Here is a 23,057-nt window from a genome sequence, read left to right as displayed (position 1 = left end):
TCTCAAACGGATGACAATAAGGGTCGCGGTGTATGGGGGGAGGGTAGGGAGTGGGGGGCCAAGGCAGTGGGCTACCTCCCAGGAAATCGTCAATATTTGAGCTGAAAATTGCACGAAGACATCCCCTAACTACTCACAGGCACAAGCCTTCCTGAGCATTTTCCCTAAAAAAAACACAACCCTCTTGTTTCTGGTAAAATCATCTCTAAAACTGGTAGTCTCCAAAATGGAGAAATCTATTTCCTGTCACCAAAACAATGGGGAGTTTTAACCAACTGAGCCACCCAGGCGCCCCAACAATGGGGAGTTTTAAAAAGTGATGCTAAGGAGAAGCAGCCTTGTGCATGTGAACATGACTATAAAGCTGTTTCTATTCAAGAGAGACCCCATCAGCTCTGGTCACCACTATCAACTAGGCCTGCTAAAATCTGATGACCTTGCTGGACTCCTCGATGAAAATATTGGCATCTAGCAAGTTGAGGAAGACTTGCACTCATTCATTTTGCTGAACTGATGAGGCTCATGCTGAAGTTAGATGAAAATGTCAGGCCCTTAGGCTTCTAAGGGTCTGTGGTTCAGGCCAGAATCAGAATCCGGACACCAACAGTTATTTAATGGTTTCTCTCTTTATTGTTTCTCCTTTTATCAAAACCTGTCGCAGCTGGGGGCCAAGAGGAAGTAAAAAAAATTGCCACAAATATTCCCCCTTGTCCCCAGTTAGTCCTCCCCCACCCCCCACCCAGGGCTTCAAGCTAACCCTGGGCACACATGATCATCTCCCCCCACCCTCAGCCTTCTCCCAGCAATAAATACAGGTGACCATGATTTGATGAAACCACAACTGATTTCTCCATCTTGAATGCCCCCTGAGGGGACAAAAAGGGGGCAAAAGAAGTTTAATGCCCATCCCCTCTTAAGGAAGAGTGGAAACTTCTTTCCCCCAAAGGACAGGGAAGATAGAACTGCCCCTGTCAGAACTGCAGCAGCTCTAGAAGCAATCGGGGAGAGGAAAGGTCGAGGCAACAGGGAAGAGGATGTTCTCCAGCAACCTCACTCCTTTGATCCATTCATCCCTTATCAGGTAAGGGGTGGTCCCAGTGTATCAGTGGGGCATAAAAAGGGGAGGGCTGACAGAGAAGAATCGGGAGAAAGAAATAAAAGGAGGGAGAGCAGTTTGGTGGGGAGGGAAGGGGAAGGAGAAAAGGAGCCCTAAAGCTCACTGCCCTCTTCTTCTTCCAAGAAATGGCATCAACACACAAGAGGTATGAATGAAGAAGGTCTAGAGGAGATTCGGGGCCCCCAAAAGAAAGGAAAAAGAAGGGAAAGCAAAGGCCTCATGGTCCCCAGGTCTTCACAGGTGAATGTGCTCCAGTTAGAGCAACAGAGTGTTGAGGGACGATGGGAGACTTGGTGTCAGCGGGGTGGCAGAGGTCAGGAGGTCACAGGAGGAATTCAGAGTGCAGGGACAGCTTCTCATCCTGCCCAGATGTTGGCAGAATTTGAGTCTTCAGATAAGAAAGGTGAAGTCTGGGGAGGGTCAAACCCCAAGGCAGAAGGAAGAGGAACTCTCGTCACCACTGCACCCCCTCCCACCCCCCAACATCCCTTGTGTTATCGCAGGTGAATGCTCCAGTCGGATGCCACGTTGACGCCAGGCTTGCGCAGGATCAACACAGAGGTCTCAGGGTCATGTTGGAAGGACAGGCGGCTTTCAGGAGATCCTGGTGGAGAAAAAGAAAGCGTTCCATGGTCACGGCAACAGGCTACGGCATAGCAACTGCTTTCCTACAGGCAAGGTGTCCCAGCCCTGCCCCTACTTCCCCTCTTTCCCCCGCCTGGGGGCCAGTCTCACCCCTCACCTTTTGTCTGGAGGACCACGGCTGCTGGCTTTCCGGCCCCTATTATCACCACCCGCTCAATCCAGATTGGTGTCTCAAAGTGGCCTTTGGGGTCTGCTGAGCTAGAGGGAACAAAAACAGATGCCTGTCAGGGAGAAAGATGTCAGAGTAGAAGGAAGGAGGAGACCCAGAGCAAGGTCATATGCAAGAAAAGAGCACAGTGCACTGTGAGCATCCCTGAGGCTACCAAGGACGAATGAGCACTTCCTTACCTGGAGACAAGGCTGTTGCCAGAGAACGAGAACCGACGCAACAGGAACTCATGGCGAGTCTGATAGTTGAATGTGTGCCCATCATCTAGAAAGAGCTCGCCTTGGGCCGTACCCTGAGCGGGAAGTGGGATAGGGGAGAGCCTGAGCCCAAGAGAGAGTGGGGGGCACTCCCCCCAGGGACTGAATCCCAGGAAGGCAGGCAGAGGGCTGAGGGGGCTCCCTGCCCACACGCTCACCTGGGGACTGAGAGCAACGAAAAGAGTGATGGGGTCATCCTTCATACAGTCAGAAGAGCGCCGCACTCGCATCCACCGAGGGATAATTGTCCCTCCACGCTGGAACACAGGGATCTAGGGCAAGAGCAGGGGATGAAGTTGCCCCACTGTCCAATCTTGGGCCCGGCAGTGTCTTTTGCTCTTGCCCCTCTGTGCCCACTCACGTACTGGACCCCAAAGCACACACTCTCCCCTTCTGGAAACTGACAGGCAGATGGAGCTGGCAGCTGGCCAGGCATACTCACACTGCTCAGGGTTACAGGCAGGTATAGGGTCTGGGGACCATAATGCTTCTGGTAGCTCTGAATGTCATACCACACCTGTGGGTGGCAGAACACACAGTAGGTCACTGCACATGGCCCCCATCCTATTTACCCTCGTTGGCCTTCACCACCTTTCCCCACCACACCCTTTCTTCCTTAACTCACCTCCCCTTGGCCAGGCAGATAGACCTGCACACCATGAGCCCCGGAGTCTGATACAGGGTGAACCAATAATGCATCCCCTAAAACACACCAGAATCAGCTGTGAACTGAGGGGACCAGTTCCCAGACAGGGAGCACCAAAACGCCTGCCGCCTTGTGCCACTGACCTCACTCACTCCTCCCTCCCTGGGCATCCACAGACATCTCTCCCACAGGTGCTTACTTCTTCTCAGCCCTATCCCAACCCACCAGCAACTGTCCCCTCCATTTCTCACCGAGCAGGAACTGATCGTCTATACTGAAGGTGGTCACATCCTGAGGATAATGTACCCACAGGGGCCTAGGAAGGAAGCAAGAAAACAAGGGAAGACACCTGCTGTCTTGGCAGAGGGCAAAGATGCTAGCCCAGGAACCGGAAATAAGAACAGCACATGGTACAAGCCAGGAGCTTGCGCGAGACAGCCCAACTGCGCGGTAGGCCTCAGCTACACAACCTACCCTTGGTCTAGTCACTGAACTTTCTAATCCATCTCCTTGCCTCCTCCTCCCCAGCCTCCACCTGAAACTATTCCACACAGCAACATTCCAGTGGCCATTTCATTATCCTGCATCAGGTCGAATTTTCCTCTCCTACAGCATCTCCTACCTCCCCCCCTGGGTCCTTACCCTGAGACACACTGGTCTTTCTATCCCTGGAACACAACAAACTCATTTCCACTTTAGGATGTCTGCACTTGCAATCTCCTGTGCTGGGAACTTTCTTCCTCTAGATCACAAAAGTCCGTCTTCCTCCTTAGTCAGGCCTCATCTCACATGCCCTTTTTTTGTTTAAGTAGGCCCTACACCCAGCATGGAGCCCAAGATGGGGCTTGAACTCATGATCCTGAGATCAAGACCTGAGCTGAGATCAAAAGTTGGACGCTTAACCGAATGAGCCACCCAGGTGCCGCTCACATGTCCTTCTTCTTTTTAAAAAGGCCATTTGTAGAACTAAATTACATTACCCTATTCAAAGAGCTTATCACTGTTGGCAATTTTCTTTTTTTTAATTTTTTTTAAAGACTTTTATTTATTTATTTGACAGAGAGAGAGACAGCGAGAGAGGGAACACAAGCAGGGGGAGTGGGAGAGGGAGAAGCAGGCTTCCCGCTGAGCAGGGAGCCCGATGCAGGGCTCGATCCCAGGACCCTGGGATCATGACCTGAGCCGAAGGCAGACGCTTAACGACTGAGCCACCCACGCGCCCCGGCAATTTTCTTATTTGCCTATTTGTGTACATGTCTGTGTGTCTTACTCCCAAGGATGGAAGAATACTTGTCTGCCTTGTTTCAGGCTCTAGGGACAGTGATGAACAATGCCTGGCGCAATGTTTACTGCTACTGCTACTTAGTCTCTTCTTACTCTTGACCTTGCAGCCAGCATTTCCCTCCTTTACAAGGCCCTGGTGAGTGGCAAAAGGGGCCCAGAGATGGAGCCCAGTTCCCCACTGTCCCTCAGCCACCTCAGCCCACGCTACGCAGACCCAGCTGAATGCCTCACCTCATGACAGGAATGCCTTCACGGTGGGCCTGATAGAAGAGAGTGTACCAGAAGGGCAGCAAGGAGTATCGCTGGCCCAAGGCATCTCGGATGATGTCATGGTACTGAGCTGGTAAGAGCCAGGGCTCTCGCCGCCCAGTGTCCAAGTGTGCGTGTGCCCGGAAGAATGGCTGGTAGGCTCCCATCTGGTACCAGCGCACAAGCAGCTCGGGCTCTGGATTTTTGAAGAAGCCGCCCACATCCGCTGGGAGAGGGGAGGGAGGAAAGAGGTTGGAAAAGAGGGTGAAAAGAGGGCTCAATCCTAAGGAGCTCCCCCAGGTCCCACCCTAGACTCTCTGCTCTGTTTGTGCCTGGGTCCTGTGCCCTCTACCCGGCTCCTCTCCCACCAAACCAAGACCCCCAATTCCTCCCCCTCTCACCTCCACAGAAGGAAAGTCCCACCAGCCCCAAGCTGAGACACATAGGAATAGAGATCTTCAAATGGTCCCACTCAGCAGTGTTGTCCCCTGTCCACACAGCTCCTAAGAGAAGATGAGGGAGATGGAGCTTGCCAACAGTGGAGGGGCTCTGCTTTTCATACAGCCAACTCCTATGACCTGCCACATCTGTTCTAGGGCCCCCGGGGTCCTGTCCAAGGTGGCAGAATTCACAACAGCACTTGAAAGGGGACTGGTCCTCCCCCGTCCCTGGATCCCCTTAAAGTGCGCAGGTTCGGGGGGGAGGGACGGAGATGCAGCCTGCTGCTCCCGGAGGACAGCCGTGTGGACACATTTCTCCGAGAAGCAGGCCCTGGTGCACCACTCTTCCCATCTGGCCTTCACACCCTCTGTCACAGCTCTGTTCTCCAAATCTTACCAAAGCGCTGGGAGCCAGCGAAGAAAGCCCTGCTCAGGACAAAAGGGCGCTCTAGGCCCCCAGAGCGCAGCACCAACCCGTCTGCCGTTGCCATGTGCTGGGTGGACACAGGAGAGAAGCGGTAGTGAGGAACAAAAGCCTGCTGTCCTGTATAAGTTTCCCAGCCCGCAGGCTCTCCTCACTCAGCCTCTTACCACGTAGAAGCCATAGATGTTATGCACGTCTCGGTGCTCCCAGCCCCCATAATGTTGGGCATCCTTGAGCATGGTAACCTCTGGACCATTGAACACAGACGGTTCGTTCATGTCATTCCAGACATAGAGGTTGGGAGCTGAGCCCTAGGCACACGAGGCAGAAAATGGGACAGAGGGGAGGAAAAAGACAAACTGTGAGAGCAGAGAACTCCTAAGAATCCAAAAAGCATTTCTCAGCGTCCTCTGAGGAGCATGATAAATGCTCCTAATAAATACAGGCAGCCAGGGGCGCCTGGGGGGCTCAGTCAGTTAAGCACCGACTACCGGCTCAAGTCGTGATCTCACGGTGGTGGGATCAAGCCCATTGTCAGGCTCTGCCCTCAGGGGGGAGTCTGCTTCTCTCCTGCTCTCTCTGCACCCCCCTCCCCGCACACACTCTCTCTCAAATAAATAAATCTTAAAAAAAAAAAAAAAAAAAATACAGGCAACCAACCAAAGCAGGGCTGGCTGGCAGAGAATGACAGACTTAGGGAGGCAGGGTGGGAGAGACAGATGCAGGCAGGGGAGGGGCTGCCGTACCTCATAGTTGTCAAAGCTGAACATGTTAGCCCACCAGGCCCTCATTGTGGGATTGGTAAAGTCAGGGTAACCAGCAGCGCCTAGGACAAGTTAAGGCTGGCTATCAACCTCCAAGGGGCAAAATGGCTCCCATCCTACCTCCCTGGTCTCACAATAGCCTCTCCCTCAATTCTGGGCCCACCTACCTGGCCAGCACCAGCCCTCGTAGTCAGAGCCATCCCGGGTTTTCACATACAGACCCCGGCTCTGCAACTCTTCGTGTACACGGTAGCCGGAATCCACCTTGATGTGGGGGTCCACAATGGTCACCAGCTGCAGGCAAGGAACAGGGGTGCTCAGAGCTCTCCAGGGCTGTTGTGCCTGAGAAGACTGAGCATGACCACAGCCCTCTTACCTTCCGCCTCTTGGAGGCCAAGTGTTCCAGCATGGTAAGGGGTTGGGGGAAACGGCTGGGGTCCCAGGTGAAGTACCGCTTGCCATCGGCATGCTCGATGTCCAGCCAAATGACATCGCAGGGCAGGTTGTGATCATCGAAGCCCTGATCGACTTCCAGCACATCAGCCTCATCCCGGTAGTTCCAGCGGCTCTGGTGGTAGCCGAGGGAGAAGAGCGGGGGCAATGCCTGGGTCCCTGCAGGCACGGGGGTCACAATGGGGTCAGGCCCAACCTGGGGCCATCGGGAACACCCAGAAATTGAGGGAGGCTTGTCGGAGAGAGGGAGAGAGGGGGAGAGAGAGAGAGAGAGAGAGAAGGGTACTGGGCTAGTAAGCAGGCTGAGGCACAGAATTTTTGAAAACGGAGGCACCCGTCTCAGGAAGACAGGGCCAGCGGAGGAGGCTGCTGGCTGGCGGAGAGGGGACACACGTACCTGTGAGGCTGGCATACTGCCGGAATACATCAGAGACAGAGGGCCCGAGCAGCAGGAAGACATCAATGATGCCACTCTCCGACATCCAGCGGACATCTGTCTGCGGGGTCTCCCCAGAGCCTTGCAGGTAGTCTAGCATCTTCCCAAACAAGGTCTACAGAGGGGACCAGAGACACAGGTCCGACACCCACCCTCTTCTTCCCTGACCTAGAGACAAAGCAGCAATGTTTTCTTCAGAGTCCTCACACAGCTGGGTCCTAAGGAGTCAGTCAGGGCTGAGATCAGGTATCACCTCCTCAGTGAGGCTTTTCTGGACCACGCCATCTCCAACAGCACTGCCTCCGTCCCCACCCTGTGATCACTGCATTTCCTTCTCAACACTTACCGCTGCGGAACTCACCCCGCCTTCTTACCTGTTTAACATCTGTCTTCCACCCTGAGAGTAAGAACCTTTCCTACCTCAATGAGCAATATATCCCCAGCACCTCCAAGAGTGTCTAGTACATGACAAATGATCACTAACAAATGTACTGACAACAGATGCAGAAGCAATATTTTCTCCATGAGTGTGTGTTTTCTGGGAAGGACCAGGGAACTCAAATGCTGCTCCCAAGGCTCAGGGCCCCTTCTCCCACCCAGTCCCCAGACAGTATCCCCAAGAGCCTCCAGCCAGCCTCTTCCAAGTAAACGCCCCTAGCACACGCATTTGCCTCAGGCCTGAAGACTCACTCTCTTACTCCTCTCCGCATGCGTGCTCACCTTCCCTGCAGTGTTGGAAGATATGTCAACCCAGGTCTCTGCGGCATTGAGCCAGAAGATGCCCAGGTCCCGATGAGGGCTGTGTGCCAGAAGCACAGGCACAGACCCATACAGGGCCATGGGGTTGTACAGCTCGTACTGGAATACATCCAAATTGTAGAGGCGATACGGCTCCCCACCCCTGCAGGCAAACAGACAGACTGGCCCTAGGCTGTGGCACCACAACCTCCATCCCACAGATACAGGTGAGTGATAAAAACTGGCCCCCCTGCCCCTTCTCAAAGGAGAATTTTTTTTTTTTTTTTTTTTATGAGAGAGACAGAGAGTGCACAAGCAGGGGGGAGGGGCAAAGGAAGAAGGAGAAGCAGACTCCCCGCTGAGCAGGGAGCCTGATGCGAGGCTTGAGCCCAGGACCCTGGGATCATGACCTGAGCCGAAGGGAGACGCTTAACGACTGAGCCACCCAGGTGCCCCTGAAGGCAGATGCTTAACTGACTGAGCTACCCAGGCGCCCCTCAAAGGAGAATTTTCTGATCACCAAAGGTGATCTGGCCACAGGAAGTGATCCATGCTTGTCCAGAGTATCCAAACTGCATGGACACCGCCCCACAGCCCTAACGTCCGACCCCTCTTTCCCCATTTCTTGATGTCACCATGGGACTCACTCAGTGACCTTTAGCCTCAGGTTGTCTGCATGCTCAGGGATCCCATACACATGCTCCATGCCTGGCAGGGAGAAGTCCAAACCCACAGACGTGGGGCCTGGAAGGAAAGCAAAAGATGGGCTTCAAAGCTTCTGTTTGACAAGGAGTCCCTGCGTCCCTGCCCAAGGCTCTCCCAGTCCCTCACCATATGGCTTGCTGTCAGAGTGAGTTTTGAACGTCTCCTCCCAGGCTCCTGGCTCATCTTTCTCTGCTTTCCCCTGGGTCTCCTCTGGCTGTGAGGAGGAAAGCAGACCACCTCCAATCACACACTAGCTCTCTCTTCCCCCACCCTCTTCTAAATCCCGTCCCCAGTGGGGAGACTGAGCTCAAGTTTCCTGTGGGCCTTTCCCCTCCAACCTCCCAGCCAGCCCTGTGCCCAACCACCCAGCCCACCGACTTGCCTTGTCACCATCCCCAGGTGCTTCCTCGGGCTGGGCCCCACCGCCCTCAGCTGGGTCTTTTGATCCTTGCCTGGAAGGTAGGAGAGCTGTCTGCTCCAATCCAGAGGGGGCAGGGACGAGGGGCTAGTGGAAGGAGGGGTAAGGGAATAGAGAGCCAAGGGTCCAAAGGAACGAAGGCATTGGAGGAAGGGACTGAATGTTAAAGCTTGGCGAGGGACCCCAGTGAGCAGATCAATATGCAAAGGACGGGGAGAGAAATGAGAAAGGGAAATGATTAAATGCCACCAGGAGGTGCCTTCCACACACAGGACTAAATCACTAGCCTCTGCCTGCATTCCAGAAGAGACAGGCGGGATGGTTCAAGTGCCTGAACTGGCAATGTCAGTGCTGGCTCTGCAGCCTCCGAGAGAATCTGGCCCCAACTACTCTCACTGGGCCTCAGCCTCTTGGCCTGACACCAGGGTTTTACAAAGGCAAGTGGGTCATACCATGGTCAAGCCTCTAGAGATATATGCAGGGACTCAAACAAGAGGTTCTGCCAAAGAAAGCTTTCAAGGGCCGCTGGCAAGCAGTTCCACCTAGAGCCTCTGTGCACTCCTGCTAAGAGCCAGAAACCCCAGCATCAGGCGGCATCTCTCCACCCCTTGGCAAAGCAAGAAGCACCCTACATTCCTTAAGGACTCCCAGCATTTCATCTTCCTTCTCCTAGGGAGCTCCCACAGGGGAACAGGGACCAGATACCATGTATCTAGGGAAAGAAGGGTGAGTGAAGGGCAGGGCATAGGAAGGTCTGGGGCACCTTCCCCTGGGGGCCAGAGTGAAGGGCAGGTAAGGGCAGAGGAACAGATACAGTACCAGTGGCCATGGATTTACCTAGAGAAAAGGTTCTTGATCTTATCCCAAATGCTACCGAGCGTGAGACTAACTTTATCCGAGAAACTGGGGCAGGAGGAGATGGGTAGGGAAGGGGAAAAGGAGGCACAAAACCAACACAAAAACAGAAACATAAAAGTGAGTTTCAGTCGACAAACTTCCAGAGATGGGGGGTGGGGCGGAAAAGAAACCAAAAAAAAAAAAAAAAAAAAAAAAAGAAGAAAATAAACCTGGGAAATGTGATGGTGTGAGAAGGGGAAGAGGGAAAGGCAGACCCAGGCAGGCCTTCCAGAGGAGGTGCCCAGGGTACAGCTCAGAGACAAAAGTGACTTGCCTCCTGATCTGTACAGGAAACGGAGAAAACCGCGACCCGGGTCTGCTTCCTACTCTCCCCGAGAGCAGCTTTTCCCAGCCCCAGCCCCTACGGTGGTCCTGCCACCCTGTCTCCTCCCAGGGACCCGGGGCCAAATCCACCACATCCCTGGGCTCTGGCACATTAGGTTCTCTCCGGTCCCAACCCCTGTACTCACGGGACCCTGGGGGCCCTCTGGTGCTCAAAATCCAAGAGTCCTCGGGCATTGACACTGAGCAGAAGACTGCGGTCCTCTAGCAGGTCCAGGCGAAATGGCCGCGCCGTCAAGATGATTTTATAGGGTCCCTCAGCCACGGTGAGCTCCACGCTGTTATCATCACGGCCAGAGACAGAAAGCCTGGGAAAGAGATCAAAAGGGATACAAAGAAGCACAAAGGGTGAAGAGTAGTGATGACACTTTTGGGGGGGGGGGGGAGGGAGACTGCTAAGAGCTATAGCTGGTGTGGGGACAGTGCCGGGGCGGACAGATTCACCAAAGGAACCAAAGAAGAGCTTGGCAATGGACCCAAGCATACTTAGAACTTAGAAATGTAACAGAGGTAGCATGGCGGTTGGTGAGGAAAAGAGGACTATTCAATAGTGAAGTCAGAAAAACAGATTTCCTGAACAGGAAAAAAATGGTACCAAATACCTACCTCATACCAGATACTAGTATCAACTCCAGACAGGTTATTACTTAACATTTTAAAGTAAGATTTTTTAATTCTTTTTTTTTTTTTTTTTTTTAAGTAATCTCTACACCCAACATGGGGCTCAAACCCACAAACCCAAGATCAAGAGTCGTATGTTCTGGGGCGCCTGGGTGGCTTAGATGGTTAAGTGTCTGCCTTTAGCTCAAGTCATGATCCCAGGGTCCTGGGATCGAGCCCGTCTGGCTCCTGGCTCAGCAGGGAGCCTGCTTCTCCCTCTCCCTCTGCCTCTCCCCCTGCTCATGCTCTCTCTCTCTGTGTCTTGAATGAATAAATAAAATCTTAAAAAAAAAAAAAAAAAAGTTGTATATTCTGTTGACTGAGCCAGCCAGGCGCCCTAAAGTAAGATTTTTAGAAAAAAAAATATTTTTCTGACCTTGAGATAGAGAAGAATTATTTCAACACAACTTAAAGGGGTGCCTGGGTGGCTCAGTTGGTTAAGCATCTCCTTTGGCTCGGGTCATGATCCCAGGGTCCTGGAATCAAGCCCCACATCAGGCTCCCTGCTCAGTGGGGATCCTGCCTCTCCCTCTCCCTCTGCCTGCAACTCCCCCTGCTTGTTCTCTGTCAAATAAATAAATATTTTGTAAAAAGCATATAAAAAATTAAAGTTAAATTAAAAATATAAGATTATATAAAATATAGGAAATATGAAAATTAAAAATTATATTTAAAAATTAATAATAAACACAACTTAGAAAATGCTAACACCATGGGGCACCGTATGAATATATATGGCAGTAAAAATGAATTTCTAAAGCTACATGCAACAGAGTTATATAAAGTTATGTCAAAAACGGAAGTTCCAGAAGCCCACATTCACTAGGATACTTACCCTATAACACTCAAAACCAAACACACCTACGTAGTTTATGGCTTAGGCACACAAACACGAATACGTTTATGTATATCTGTTCTTATGTGCACATACGTGATACAACCGTAAGAACAAGACAAGGGAATGATGAACTTTAGAGTAACACTCACCTCTGGGGGCGGTCAGGACCACAGAGAGTGAGAAGTAATGGTTGGGCTGGGTAAAGGGTATACAGGGAAGAGGGTTTATCATATCGTTTTCTATAGATTTTCTTTAAGATTTTTATTTATTTATTTGACAGAGAGAGAGAGACAGCGAGAGAGGGAACACAAGCAGGGGGAGTGGGAGAGGGAGAAGCAGGCTTCCCGCTGAGCAGGGAGCCCGATGCGGGGCTCGATCCCAGGACCCCGGGATCATGACCCGAGCCGAAGGCAGCCGCTTAACGACTGAGCCACCCAGGCGCCCCTTATTATATCATTTTTTAAATTAAGTACTTAATAGGGGCGCCTGGGTGGCTCAGTCTGTTAAGCGGCTGCCTTCGGCTCAGGTCATGATCCTGGGGTCTTGGGATCGAGCCCCGCATCCGGCTCCCTGCTCAGCGGAGAGCCTGTTTCTCCCTCTCCATCTGCCTGCCACTCTGCCTGCTTGTGCTCATTCTCTCTCTCTGTCAAATAAATAAATAAAATCTTTTTTAAAAAATAAATCAATTAATTAATTAGGTACTTAATAGAGAGCCATGCATGGGGTGCTGGGCTGGCTCAGTCAGCAGAGCATGTGACTCTTGACCTCGGGGTTGTGGGTTTGAGCCCGTCGGGTGCAGAGATTACTAAAAAAAAAAATAAAATAAACAAACTTAAAAAAAAGAGAGAGAGAGAGAGAGAGCGAGCCATGCATGGAATACTCATAATCACACTGTGTCATGATTCAAGAATTTGAGTAATCATATCATGAGTATCTGAAGAAAAACAAAGAAAAAGAGAAAAGTAAGGGGAAGGGAAAGGACGGGAGGAACCAACCACAGAGACACTAACACTGGAGGGCAAGACCTGGGGCCTTGTTTATCTACTCTTGCATTGCCAGCCCCTAGCCCAGGCCTGGCACAGAACTGGAAGCAGTATCTGCAGAATGAAAGAAGAAAAAGGGCAGAAGAGAAAATGCATGAAAACAGAGGGAGAAATGGAGCAAGGTTAGCAGAGTGAGGAGATAGAGTCAGCTGTTACCCCAAAGTGGGAAAAAAAATCAGCCAAATAAAGGTTAATCGGGAAGGACAAAAGGAGCAGGGAAATGGATAGGTTTCTCAGGAAAAATTTACCGAGATGTGGGGGGATCGGCCACCAATACATCTGGCACCCGGTATCGGGGCCGCCGGGGCTCCAGTTCATCAATCCTGATCCGGGTCATATTCTTTTGAAGCCCCTGGAGCTCCAGCAGCAGCACTACCTGTGGGGGCAGAGGTTTGGATCTGGAGAAGGGAGAGGGCTACACCATGGAATGCCCTCTGAACCCACTCCCTCCTGAGGGGTCTCCTCCTTCTAGCCCCTTACCTAAGGGATCTGAGATCCGAATTCCTCACAAAATCCCAAGATGGCTGGGATAGAATGTTGGCTACAGGTTCACCTTTGCCGAATTACCCCTTAGCCATTTCGCCACCCCCACCAGACTCCTCCTTTTCTCCCCTGACCTTGGTGACCTCGTTGATCAGATGAACTGTGAGGGCATCAGGACCAAGATGTAGAGAGTCCAGCAAGGCTCGGTACGGAGAGAGGCCTGGCCGCATGCTTCGTTGCCTCCTGCCAAGTGAAATGGGAAGGAGGGAAGGTTCCCCGATGTTCCTAGGTCCCTCTACCACCTGCAATGTCCCCAAGCTACCCCCCATCTGCCACAGCACCTCCCACAGTACCCTATTTTCCATCCCACTCTCCAAGAAATATCATACTTGCAGAAGGAACTCCCTTCACAGGTCTTAAAGTTGCTTCTATCCACAGCAAGGGTAACTCCCAGGCAGACCCCTAAACAAGCGAGTACCAAACCTGTCCCAGACCTAAGGAGGAAAAAAAGACAAAGAGGGAACAATCAGCACAGAGATCAGAAAAGGCCCCACCTTCACAGGGAAAGGCCCCTTCCCACCACAACCCTAAAAGGGGAGAAAAATAGAGTCTGGTCAAATAGAAGAGAAGGCACAGTGGACATGGGGTGAAATGTCAGGCCTGAGGAGTTGGCTCACTCACACCTTCCCTTCAAAAGGCAGGGGAAGTGGACAAAGGATCTTTGGCCTTCAGAGGCCCTGGTATTGACTCTGGTTACATCAGCTTCTCAGAGGAAAGGAGCAGTAACAGCCAGTCCCAGGGGAAGTAGTGGCACCATGTGAGGAACAGAGAAACAAAGCGAGCCATGCCTTTCCACGGGGAAGGCATTAGGTAGAGCTACGGTGGAAAAGTTAAAGATGTACCCTCAGCTAGCCTGTTGTCACAATACCCAGATTCCCAACACCCCTAGCACCCTAGGCATCCTGCTCCTCTGACCTCCACTCCTAGATCTTCAAAATAAGTCGCCACTACCATGACCTAAGCCTGAAAAGAGTAACAACAGCCACATGTACTGAATCCTAACATACCCCCAGGGTCCGGGCTAACTGCCTATATCCCTAGTTTTCAACTCAGCCTGAAGTTTGTTTTTTTTTTTTTTTTTTTTTTAAGATTTTATTTATTTATTCAGGAGAGACAGAGAGAGAAGCAGAGGGAGAAACAGGCTCCCAAGGAGCAGGGAGCCCGATGTGGGACTCGATCCCAGGACCCTGGGATCATGACCTGAGCCGAAGGCAGACGCTTAACCATCTGAGCCACCCAGGCGCCCTCAGCCTGAAGTTTTTAAAAGTGCCAATCTCGGGGCGCCTGGGTGGCTCAGTTGGTTAAGTGACTGCCTTCGGCTCAGGTCATGATCCTGGAGTCCCTGGATCAAGTCCCGCATCGGGCTCCCTGCTCAGCAGGGAGTCTGCTTCTCCCTCTGACCCTCCTCCCTCTCATGCTCTCTGTCTCTCATTCTCTGTCTCAAATAAATAAATAAAATCTTTAAAAATAAATAAATAAAAGTGCCAATCTCACCCCCAGAGATTCTGATCGAACTGGCACGAAGCGGGACCTGGGCATCAGAATTTTTAAAATCTCCTCAAAACAACTCTAATGGGCAACCATCACTCAAAACCACTTCTTGATACATACTACCTCTTTTTCATTTCTTTCGTTGTTTTCTTGGTGAATGTAGGGTTGGGGTTTTTCCCAGATGGGAAAATCGAAGCATAAAAGGTTCAATAATCCATCCAAAACTGAACTGCTAATAAGGGGTGAAACTGGGATTGAACTCAGCTCTGCCTGACTCCGGGGCCCACGTACTTCATGATACACAATACAGCACGCTACCTACCAGCAGGGCCTGCCTCACTGGACCATTACCCCAAGGTTACCATAAACTGTTACTTCCCCAAGGTGCTATCAAATGACAGACAAGGGACTAATTGGCTAAACAAGTTAGTTTGAAAGATACATTCATCCATTCTCAGTAAATCCTAAACAGAGGTTCTCAAACTTCATTGTCTGTTAAGAATTACCTGCAGTGTTTAGTAAATGTAGATTCCCGAACCCTGGGAGAATCTGCATTTTAAACACGCTTTCCCAGCGACGGATGTGGGTTGTCCAGGAGCACACTCTTAAAGTGTCCCAAATAGGAGAGAAAACAAACACAGGCTTCTCTTCTTCTAAGTCTTAAAACTTTGCAAACTGCTAACTAGAGACTATATACATTGTACTCAGCATTAGCCTCAGCATCTGCCTGAAAGCTAAACGTAAGGAAAATTCACCAGAAGGGAGATGGCAGAACACAGTAAGCCCTCCAGTTCCAGAAGAATGTGCAAAGCAAGCCAGGGCACACAGAAAAGTGATGAAAACACCAGGCACTGTCTTTTGATAGGCCAAGCAGGAATAACTGGTAGCAAAACAAGCACAAGAAATGCTACCAGAAAACTCAACAACAAGACTTGTGGCCCAGATCCTGAGGAGTGACTGCAGCAGGCACCCTGCAACCACTGACTCCACGTCCACCTGCCCAAAGCAGCAGTAATCAGAAGTACAGTGAGTTAAATACCCTCTGGAGTCGTATTTGCACAATCTATGCAATGGGCTTGGGAGAAATGCCAATGAGGATAGAATTTCTAAAAGATCTTTCAGATGTGACCTGTTGGAAGGCCCTAGGAACTCAGGGATGCCTTGAACGCCCGAGGGCAAGAGGTGGTCACAAGCCAACGTCAGGAATGAGCCACAGGGTAAGGTGCACCCGTTTATTGTTTCAGGTCACAGGCTTCCAGAGAGTTGAGTTTACAGTCCAATCTTTTTTTCACTGCTGGTGACAGGACATGCCTCTCCCACCCCAGTACATCCGTTATGTCCAGGTAAACGTTTTGTGGCGCTGGTGATTGTTTCGAACCGTTTTTTGTTTTTTGCTTTTCGGTAACAGAACCTCGAGAGCGCAGACCAAAACATTCGACTACATGTTGTGTTTGAGCACCATCATCCAGGCAGACCGTGAACTTACGGGATCCTGCCCCAGCCGTGCCCAGCGACCGTGAACACCGAACAAGCCATGGTTGGTGTCCACGTGAAGACAAGGGCAGGGCAGGGTCCGGGACTCTTGGGGAGAGGCGGGGGGTAGGGCAAGAAGGGTAGTGCAGGCGGGACAGCAGGCCGCGGGGCTTCCCGGCTGAGGGGCCCGCAGGACAGCGGACTGCGTTCCCGGAGGCCCGGCCGCGTCTAGTCCCCCGCCCGGATGGCCCGCACACTGCAGGAAGGAGGCGGCAGCGTTAACCGCCGCGAGCCGCCAAGGCCAATAAGAACGAACGGTTGCGGCCCTCTTGAGCCGCCGGGCTGGAGCTGGGAGCCCCAGAAGCAAGGGCCCCCAACGCCGCGCGGATGTACCGCGAGGAAACCGGGAAAGCCTGAGCCCGCCTCCAGAGGGACAAAGGCTGCTCACGAGGCCGGGGGATAACAGAGTCTCAGGAGGACACACAGAAGGAGAGATATGGGGCTTGGGGGGCCTGGGGCGTCCCGGCCGTGCCCCCGGGTTCCGGGCTCCTCACCGCCTCCTACGCGCCGCCACTGCCGCTACCGCCGCCATCTTGTGCCGGGTTTGCTCCTTGACCCCGAGGCTCTCCTCCCCCCGCCCGCGTTGAGCCACGTATCTTAGCGCCCGCCCCTTCCGGCCTTCTGATTGGCTCGACCGGAGAGCGCCGGGCGGTTGTCCCATTGGCAGAGCGCGCACAATAAATGCCCGTGGCAGGCGGGTCTAGGGGCGTGGCCTGAGGGCGGGGGCGGGATTGTCCAGAGCCAGGTGCTGTCCGACTTTGCCAGCTCTCAGCTTCAGACAGAGGCACTGGACTCTGCTTTTCTCAACTCGGCAAATTTTATTTAGAAAAAAAAGATGGGGGAGGAAAAAAGTGACAGCGCTCTTTAGGCCAAGGTTTTAGAAGAGAATCCTCCACCTTTCTGCAGCACCTTAGCCCCCTAGCTCTCTCACCGCTCAACCTCCCTTGGCTTCCGAAGCTTGGAAAAGGCTATGTGCCCTGCCGAAGGAGAGTGGACGGTGAAGGTGCCTGGAAACGGCCAGAGAAAAGGCCCAGGCGGTCAATGTTGCGGTGGAGGACACTGTGCAGCACAGCGAGATGGGGTCCACCCTCACCCCCGCCCTCCCTGGAGAAGTCCCGGATGAAGCGGCCACGCTCTGACTGGAAGATGAACTTCTGGGGCAATGGCCCATGCTCCCGGAGAAAGCCCCAGACACTGAGCAGCAGCAGACGCACTTCAAAAGGTGCCAGTTGGCTAAATACCTCGTGCATGTTACCCAGGGCTGGTGGCAGGAGGCTTCCCTCTGCCATGACAGCTACCAGGGTGCAGGATGCCTCCAGATGCCAGGGGGAGTGAGCTGTATCAGGGTGGCGAGAGGCTTCCCAATGACCCAGAAGGGCAGCTAGTAGCCCCCGCAGGAGCACGGAACAGTAGCACAGGGCTGGGGGAGCAGCCGCCACCAGCTTTAACAGCTCAAAGAGCAAGGGCTGTTCTCGGAAGCGCCGGCCAATGCGGAGATCCCGCTCCACGGTGGCCCGGGCGTGCTCCTCAGGGGGCCAGGCTAGCTCAGCACCAGCTGCATCAGGACACACACTCTCCACCAAGGTCACTGCCACCGCTTTGGCTGCCTCAGGGCTCAGGGTGGGAGCCCCCCAGCAGCCCCCACATTCCGGACCCCCAGGGGCACTGCAGCAGTGCACCAGGAGGCTGAGGAGGCTCTGGGTGTTATAGACCACTTCCTGCTGATTGCGTGACCGGACAAACTTGGGTGGCTTGAGGCCACGACCGATGACTCCAGCGTGGAAAACTGACCAAATCCCTCCCGGCCCTGGCACAGCTGCAGTGTGCCGCCTGTTTGTGTCCAACAGGGAGGCAGAAGCCAAAGGAGCTGAGACAACTGAAAGAGTCTCACTGTCCCTATCCACTTCCCCTCCAAACAGTTCTGCGTTGCCCCGATGTAAGGCTCCCTCAACTAGCAGCTGCAAGACAGCCTTGAGCCCAGCTGGAGAGGTCTGAGAGAGGCGGGTAAGAAGCTGAGAGGCCGAAGCCACCCCTGGGGGGCCATGCAGCCTCAGAGACGCAAAGAAGCGATGTACTCCAGCTCTCACCAGTCCCAGGAGTTGGGAGGGGGACAGGGCTTCTTGAGGAAAGGGACAAATGGCCAGGAGGGAGGCAGCAGCTTCAGCTACTTCCTCCTCAGGATGTAGCAGGAGAGGAGCCAGGTCAGACAAATGGGCTGATGCAGACTCCCCAAACCGGGCCCCTAGGGCTGCAGGGCCCTCACCACCCTGCTGTTCCCACCCCACGAGCAGTGCCAAGTTGCGCAGGAACCGGGCAGTGAAGGGAGGCTGCAGAGTCCCTGCATGCACCCGAGCCAGGCAGCTTCGGAAAGCCAGAGGCAGGAGGCCAGAGAGGCTAACCACCAGCCCTGCATATAATTGGGTGGCCAGACTCAACTCTTCAGGGCTTCGGGCCCGGCTCAGGAGATGGCCCAAGGCCTCAGGTCCACAGCTAGGCCGAGTATAGACAGAAAGCAGCCCCAGGAGCTGGTGTTGCCAAAGGAAGCGCTTCCGTTCCAATCGTAAGGTCTCTCCACACAGCTCTCCAACATGGTTTCTTAGCGCATCTAGGAAGGGCACAGGGCGGGGGGGTGGGGGCGGGCCCAGCACCCCTTCCCCGGGAGACCCTCCCCGGTGATGAACCAGTTTTTGCAGATGCAGCAGCAGCAGCTGGATCAGCCGGTCACAGGCCTCACGCACCGTGTCCGGCACAGCCAGGCCTTGGGTGGTAATGACTGAGGCAGGCATAGCTGTGTCCACCAGGAACTGCAACAGGCGGTAGGCACCTGCCCCCGAGGCCTGGCTCACCAGGTGCACAGCCAGATTCAGCATGTTGTCCAGCTCCTCTCGGGGGAATCCCTGCAGGTGTTGCTGCAGCTGACTCAGCACAGCTGGGGGCTTAAGGCAGTCCACCAACTCTCCAGAGACTGTGCCCAGCAAAGCTGGTGACATGACCGCCAGCTGCAGCAGGAAGGGGACTGTGGCCTGAAGGGACGGGTCCCCACTCCGGCCCCCAGAGCCCCCTGCCAGGCTATCATGGAACATTCGCAGAAGCTCCCGGCGGATGCTGTCTCCGTGGCGGGAGGCCAGGTGCCCTAGGATGCCTACAACTGAGGCAATCTTGGGCACCCGTTTCTCCCCAGGGATAGCAGGAGATCCAGGGAAGGGGTCTATAGAGGGGGTTTGAGAAGAGCTTGCCCCACTGCCACCAGCTCCGCCTCCAGCCCCACCGTGAACACAGAAATCCTTAAGGCCACAGGAGAGAACTCGGGAGATGATAGTGCCAGGAAAAGAGGAGCCAATGTGGGCCACAACCCAGTCGAAGTGTGGGGAATGCTGGACAGAGGTATCCAGCAAGGCGTCCACGCAGGCATCTGGGCAACTACCAATGAGAGCTGAGAGACACTGAACATAGATGTCCATTAATGTGCGGGTGGCCCGACAGCCCATCCACAGCTGCAGCAATTCGTTGAGAGAGCCAGTGGCATGGGGCACACGCTGGTGCTGGCCTGAGTATGTGCTGCTCAGCTGCCCCATGAGGTCAATGGACCATGCGCTAATCACAGGTGCCCAGGCCTTCGGGTTGGCCCGGATAAACTCAGACAGCACCTGCTGTACTTCCTGCACCACATCTTCTAGACCAGGTCCCCCAGCGGGGACATGGGAGGGTGGGGGTGGACGGAGGTGAGGGGGGCCAGCCACAGGGCTTTCATCCAGGGCAGCCAGGTGGGCCCGGACACTCTCATCAAAGACACCTCGCAAGTGGTCAAGCACGGCAGCCCGAGCAGGTGGCAAAGAGCGGAGCAGGAGAAGACCACAGCGAGCATGTTCCCGGGCCGAGAGTTGGTGGCCCAGAATAGGGTCCACGCCAGTCAGAAAAGCCTTGATTTCCTGGGACAGCTCTTGAGCGCTAAAAGGAAGCAAGAGAAGCAGACTTAGAGCGTTGGGAGATGTTAGGCACATTACATTCCCCTTGTGAGCTTTGGTTTCTTTCCATGTAAAACAGGGGTAACTGTACCTCCCTCATAAGATAATGCACATGAAACACTTAAGCACCATATCAAGTTCACACTAATCACCAATAAATATTTTTTCTTTCAATAATAACAATAATATCAATGTCAGGTAACTCATGTCAGGTACTCTTTAAGTACTTTATGTATATTATTTCAATCCGGACAACAGCCCAATAAGGTATGATCCCACTTTACAGATAAGAAAACCAAGGTTAAGTAATCAGACTATAAGCTCCAAAAGGGTAGTAAACATTTCTATTCTCTTCAACACTGAATCCCTTTCTATTGAAGTGCCAGGCATACAGGAGGTACTCCATGAGTATTTTTTGAATTGAGTAAATATATCTTGTGTGGCTACAACATCTGCTTTTAAAAACACCTTTCCAGCTTGACTACCCTCCCCCCAAAACACAAGCACGGGGGATTATGCTCTTAAAGAAAATCCTAAACTGAACTTGTCCTTCATTAAGGCCTCCTAGTACCTGTTTCTTCCCCATATTCTGCAAGCATCCTAACCACCCACCACTTGAACACATCAACAACCAACTCGGGGCATCCTCCTGGTGCCTAGGAATCACAGTGTCCTAGGATACAGACAAGGTAATGTCTGCCTTTCAACCCTTCCCCTCCCAAAACAGATTGCTTCAGTCTTAGGCGTTCAGAAGCCGGTGTCATGGGAAGAGGCAAAGTCCCCTTCCTCTTACTGCCTTTTCTGCCAAAGAAGACCGCATCCTCTAGGGGCTGATAGGGCTCCGACTGTGCCCTCTCTGATTCCTTAAATAAATAAATAAACAAATAAACCACCCTAAGGTGAGAGAGAGTAGCTTAGTTGGAGGGCAAGGCAAAGGCTAGAGGGAAGCATTTTATGGGTTTTCGGGACTGGGTTCCCAGGGAGTCTCCATAAAGTCAGGGGACCCTGGGTTCTCTCGGGTCTAAAAGGGGCAGGACGGCTGGGTTCCCAAGAGTTCTGATACCCCCAACTCTTGGGAAAACAAGGCCGGGATCTGGGGTAACTAGGCGTTTCGGTTAGGAGGAGGCAGGACCGAGATCTTAGGAGTGCGGGCACTGGAGCCCAGAGTCTTGGTGAAGCAGTCCCTGAGTTCTGGGAAGACCCGAGCAGGAATCTCTGAGAACCCTGACGCGAGTTCTCGAGGTAGGATCCGGGTTTCTGCCGAGAAGGCTGGGGATCGGCGCAGGGCCGCGCGATGGGGGAAGATGCCAGGGGCTCTGACTACCTGAGCGGCGCGGGACCGTGGGTGGCCGGGGCAGGACCGGGAGGCCCTGGGGCCCCGGGAGGGTCGCACAACGCGGACATCCCGGAGCCCTAGCCCGAGCCCGAGGCGGGAGCGGCGAAGCGCAGGCAGCGCATGCGCGCTGACGGGAAACCCAAAAGGAACCAGCGCCGAGGCTTCTCCGGAAAACCCGTCCGGCGACGTCCGCGACCCTCATACATTGGTTCCGGACCGCGTCGGGATCCCAGAGCAGGACTGCGACGGTGACAACGAGAATCCGACCGGCCTCAACAAAACCTTGTTTTCCCTCAAAAGGCTTTTAAGACACAAACTAAAGCTAGCTGCGGCTATTCACAGTTGGATTTAATTATTTTTCCGAAAGCCAAAAATTCAGTGTTCAACTCAGGAGGTTTTAAAAAACGAAGCACTAGGAGACATTTTCATCAATAAATAGTGACGATATTAAATAAATAAACAAACAAGTAAACAAACAGTGACAATGGAAAAAGCAGTTAAAGGAGAGAAGGGAAGGGGAAAGCGGTAAGAAGACGGAAAGAAAGGAGGCAGGGGCACCTGGGTGGCTCAGTCGGTTAAGGCTGGGAGTCTGATCTCAGCTCAGGTTTCAATCTCAGGGGCGTGAGTTCAAGCCCCTCGTGGGCTCCACAGTGGGTGGGAGCCTGAGAGAGAGAATGAGGAGGGAGGGAGGGAAAACTCCTAAGAGAGGAAAAGGAAATAAAGGGAAGGAGAAAAAGCCCAAAATAAACTGGGCCGGCTGGGCTGTAGGTGTTCTCCCAGTCATAAGCTGGCACTTCGGTCCTTCTGTTAGTCTTCATTGTTTAGGCTTTGCTCTCTCCCCAGCCTGCCAACTCAGGACCTCTCCTCTCCCTTGCGGAGAGGGAGTGTGGTTAACTATATGAGGAGCTCACATGCACCTCTTGAAGAGCCCCCACAACAGCCAGTCTGTCTAGATCAAGTTCCAGCTATCTCACTTACTGGCTGTATACTCTTGCTCAACACCCTCTCCATGCCTATTTCCTCTTCCCCAATGAGGATGATAATAGTACAACTCCCTCATAGGGTTTGTTGTGAAAATTGAAACCAGGGAATATGTTCACTGATGTGAAATGTTGGGGTCCCGGAGTGAACGGTCAAGAAAGAATTCTTGAGACGTCTACTGTACAAAAAAAAAAAAAAAGGTTATTAAAGCACAGGGACAGGACCCATGGGCAGAAAGAGCTGCACTGGGGTTGTGAGGAGTGACTGATTATATACTTTTAAGTTGGGAGGGGGATAGGGAGAGAGCGTAAGTCTCTAAGGTTTCCAGGACCTTGAGGGGTCATTTACTACTGTCTAGTAAACTTTAGTCATGAGACCCTTCAGATGTAGATTAGTGGCTCATATGCTTGGAGGATGATTGTTAACATGTATCTTGCGGGGGGAGGGTAAGAGATGAAGGACGTTTCCAAACGGAGTTTCATATGTTAAAGGAGACTTAGAGGATCCAGGACTGCTCCGGTCAAACAAAGGTTGCTAATGTCAAACAAAGGTTGCCTTTTGCCTCTAGCAAAGTATTAACATTGAAGCAGTTGAGTTCTTGGAGGAAGGTCACTCTGCCTGTCTCAAGTACTTGTCAATGGGCTATAAGTTGTAAGGAGGTTTAATTTTTTTCTATATTTCTT

At 52.8% G+C, this 23,057-nt stretch overlaps 1 protein-coding gene across 5 annotated transcripts; it reads right to left on the bottom strand.

Annotated features, from left to right (window-relative positions):
* Positions 1–607: 607 nt before the first annotated feature.
* Positions 608–21,790, bottom strand: LOC123857067 (neutral alpha-glucosidase AB). Of its 5 annotated transcripts, none has more exons than XM_054511881.2 (25): positions 21,382–21,476; positions 13,398–13,502; positions 13,143–13,251; positions 12,774–12,901; positions 10,113–10,292; positions 9,583–9,648; positions 8,706–8,779; positions 8,454–8,537; positions 8,270–8,366; positions 7,605–7,785; positions 6,846–6,999; positions 6,372–6,607; positions 6,163–6,289; positions 5,978–6,057; positions 5,399–5,542; positions 5,205–5,301; positions 4,769–4,870; positions 4,350–4,593; positions 3,086–3,150; positions 2,814–2,890; positions 2,631–2,705; positions 2,347–2,460; positions 2,111–2,223; positions 1,860–1,960; positions 608–1,721 (listed from the first exon to the last, which is right to left on the bottom strand). In XM_054511881.2, exons 1-25 carry the CDS (start codon positions 21,459–21,461, stop codon positions 1,612–1,614), a joined length of 2,943 nt encoding a protein of 980 aa, XP_054367856.1. In that variant the 5' UTR covers positions 21,462–21,476; the 3' UTR covers positions 608–1,611. The 5 variants fall into 5 exon arrangements, 4 of the variants coding, with proteins under 4 accessions (XP_054367856.1, XP_064432372.1, XP_054367854.1 ...); XM_064576302.1 differs by lacking the exon at positions 21,382–21,476 and adding an exon at positions 16,587–16,740 and having other exon boundaries at positions 9,583–9,739; XM_054511879.2 differs by lacking the exon at positions 21,382–21,476 and adding an exon at positions 16,587–16,739.
* Positions 21,791–23,057: the final 1,267 nt, after the last annotated feature.

This window comes from Mirounga angustirostris, unplaced genomic scaffold (genome assembly GCF_029215605.1).
Source record: "Mirounga angustirostris isolate CCGP_5_RB_7025 unplaced genomic scaffold, mMirAng1.0.hap1 SCAF_13, whole genome shotgun sequence".
NCBI lineage: Eukaryota > Metazoa > Chordata > Mammalia > Carnivora > Phocidae > Mirounga > Mirounga angustirostris.
This window is presented reverse-complemented; position numbering and strand designations above follow the sequence as displayed.

Excerpts from the sequence above, each read along its gene's own strand:
- LOC123857067 (XM_054511881.2), bottom strand. The coding sequence starts at position 21,461 with ATGTCCGCGTTGTGCGACCCTCCCGGGGCCCCAGGGCCTCCCGGTCCT. Across the intron at positions 13,252-13,397 it reads GAAGGGAGTTCCTTCTGCAA|GAGGCAACGAAGCATGCGGC; the intron begins GTATGATATTTC and ends TTCACTTGGCAG. Across the intron at positions 2,891-3,085 it reads AGACGATCAGTTCCTGCTCG|GGGATGCATTATTGGTTCAC; the intron begins GTGAGAAATGGA and ends GGTGTGTTTTAG.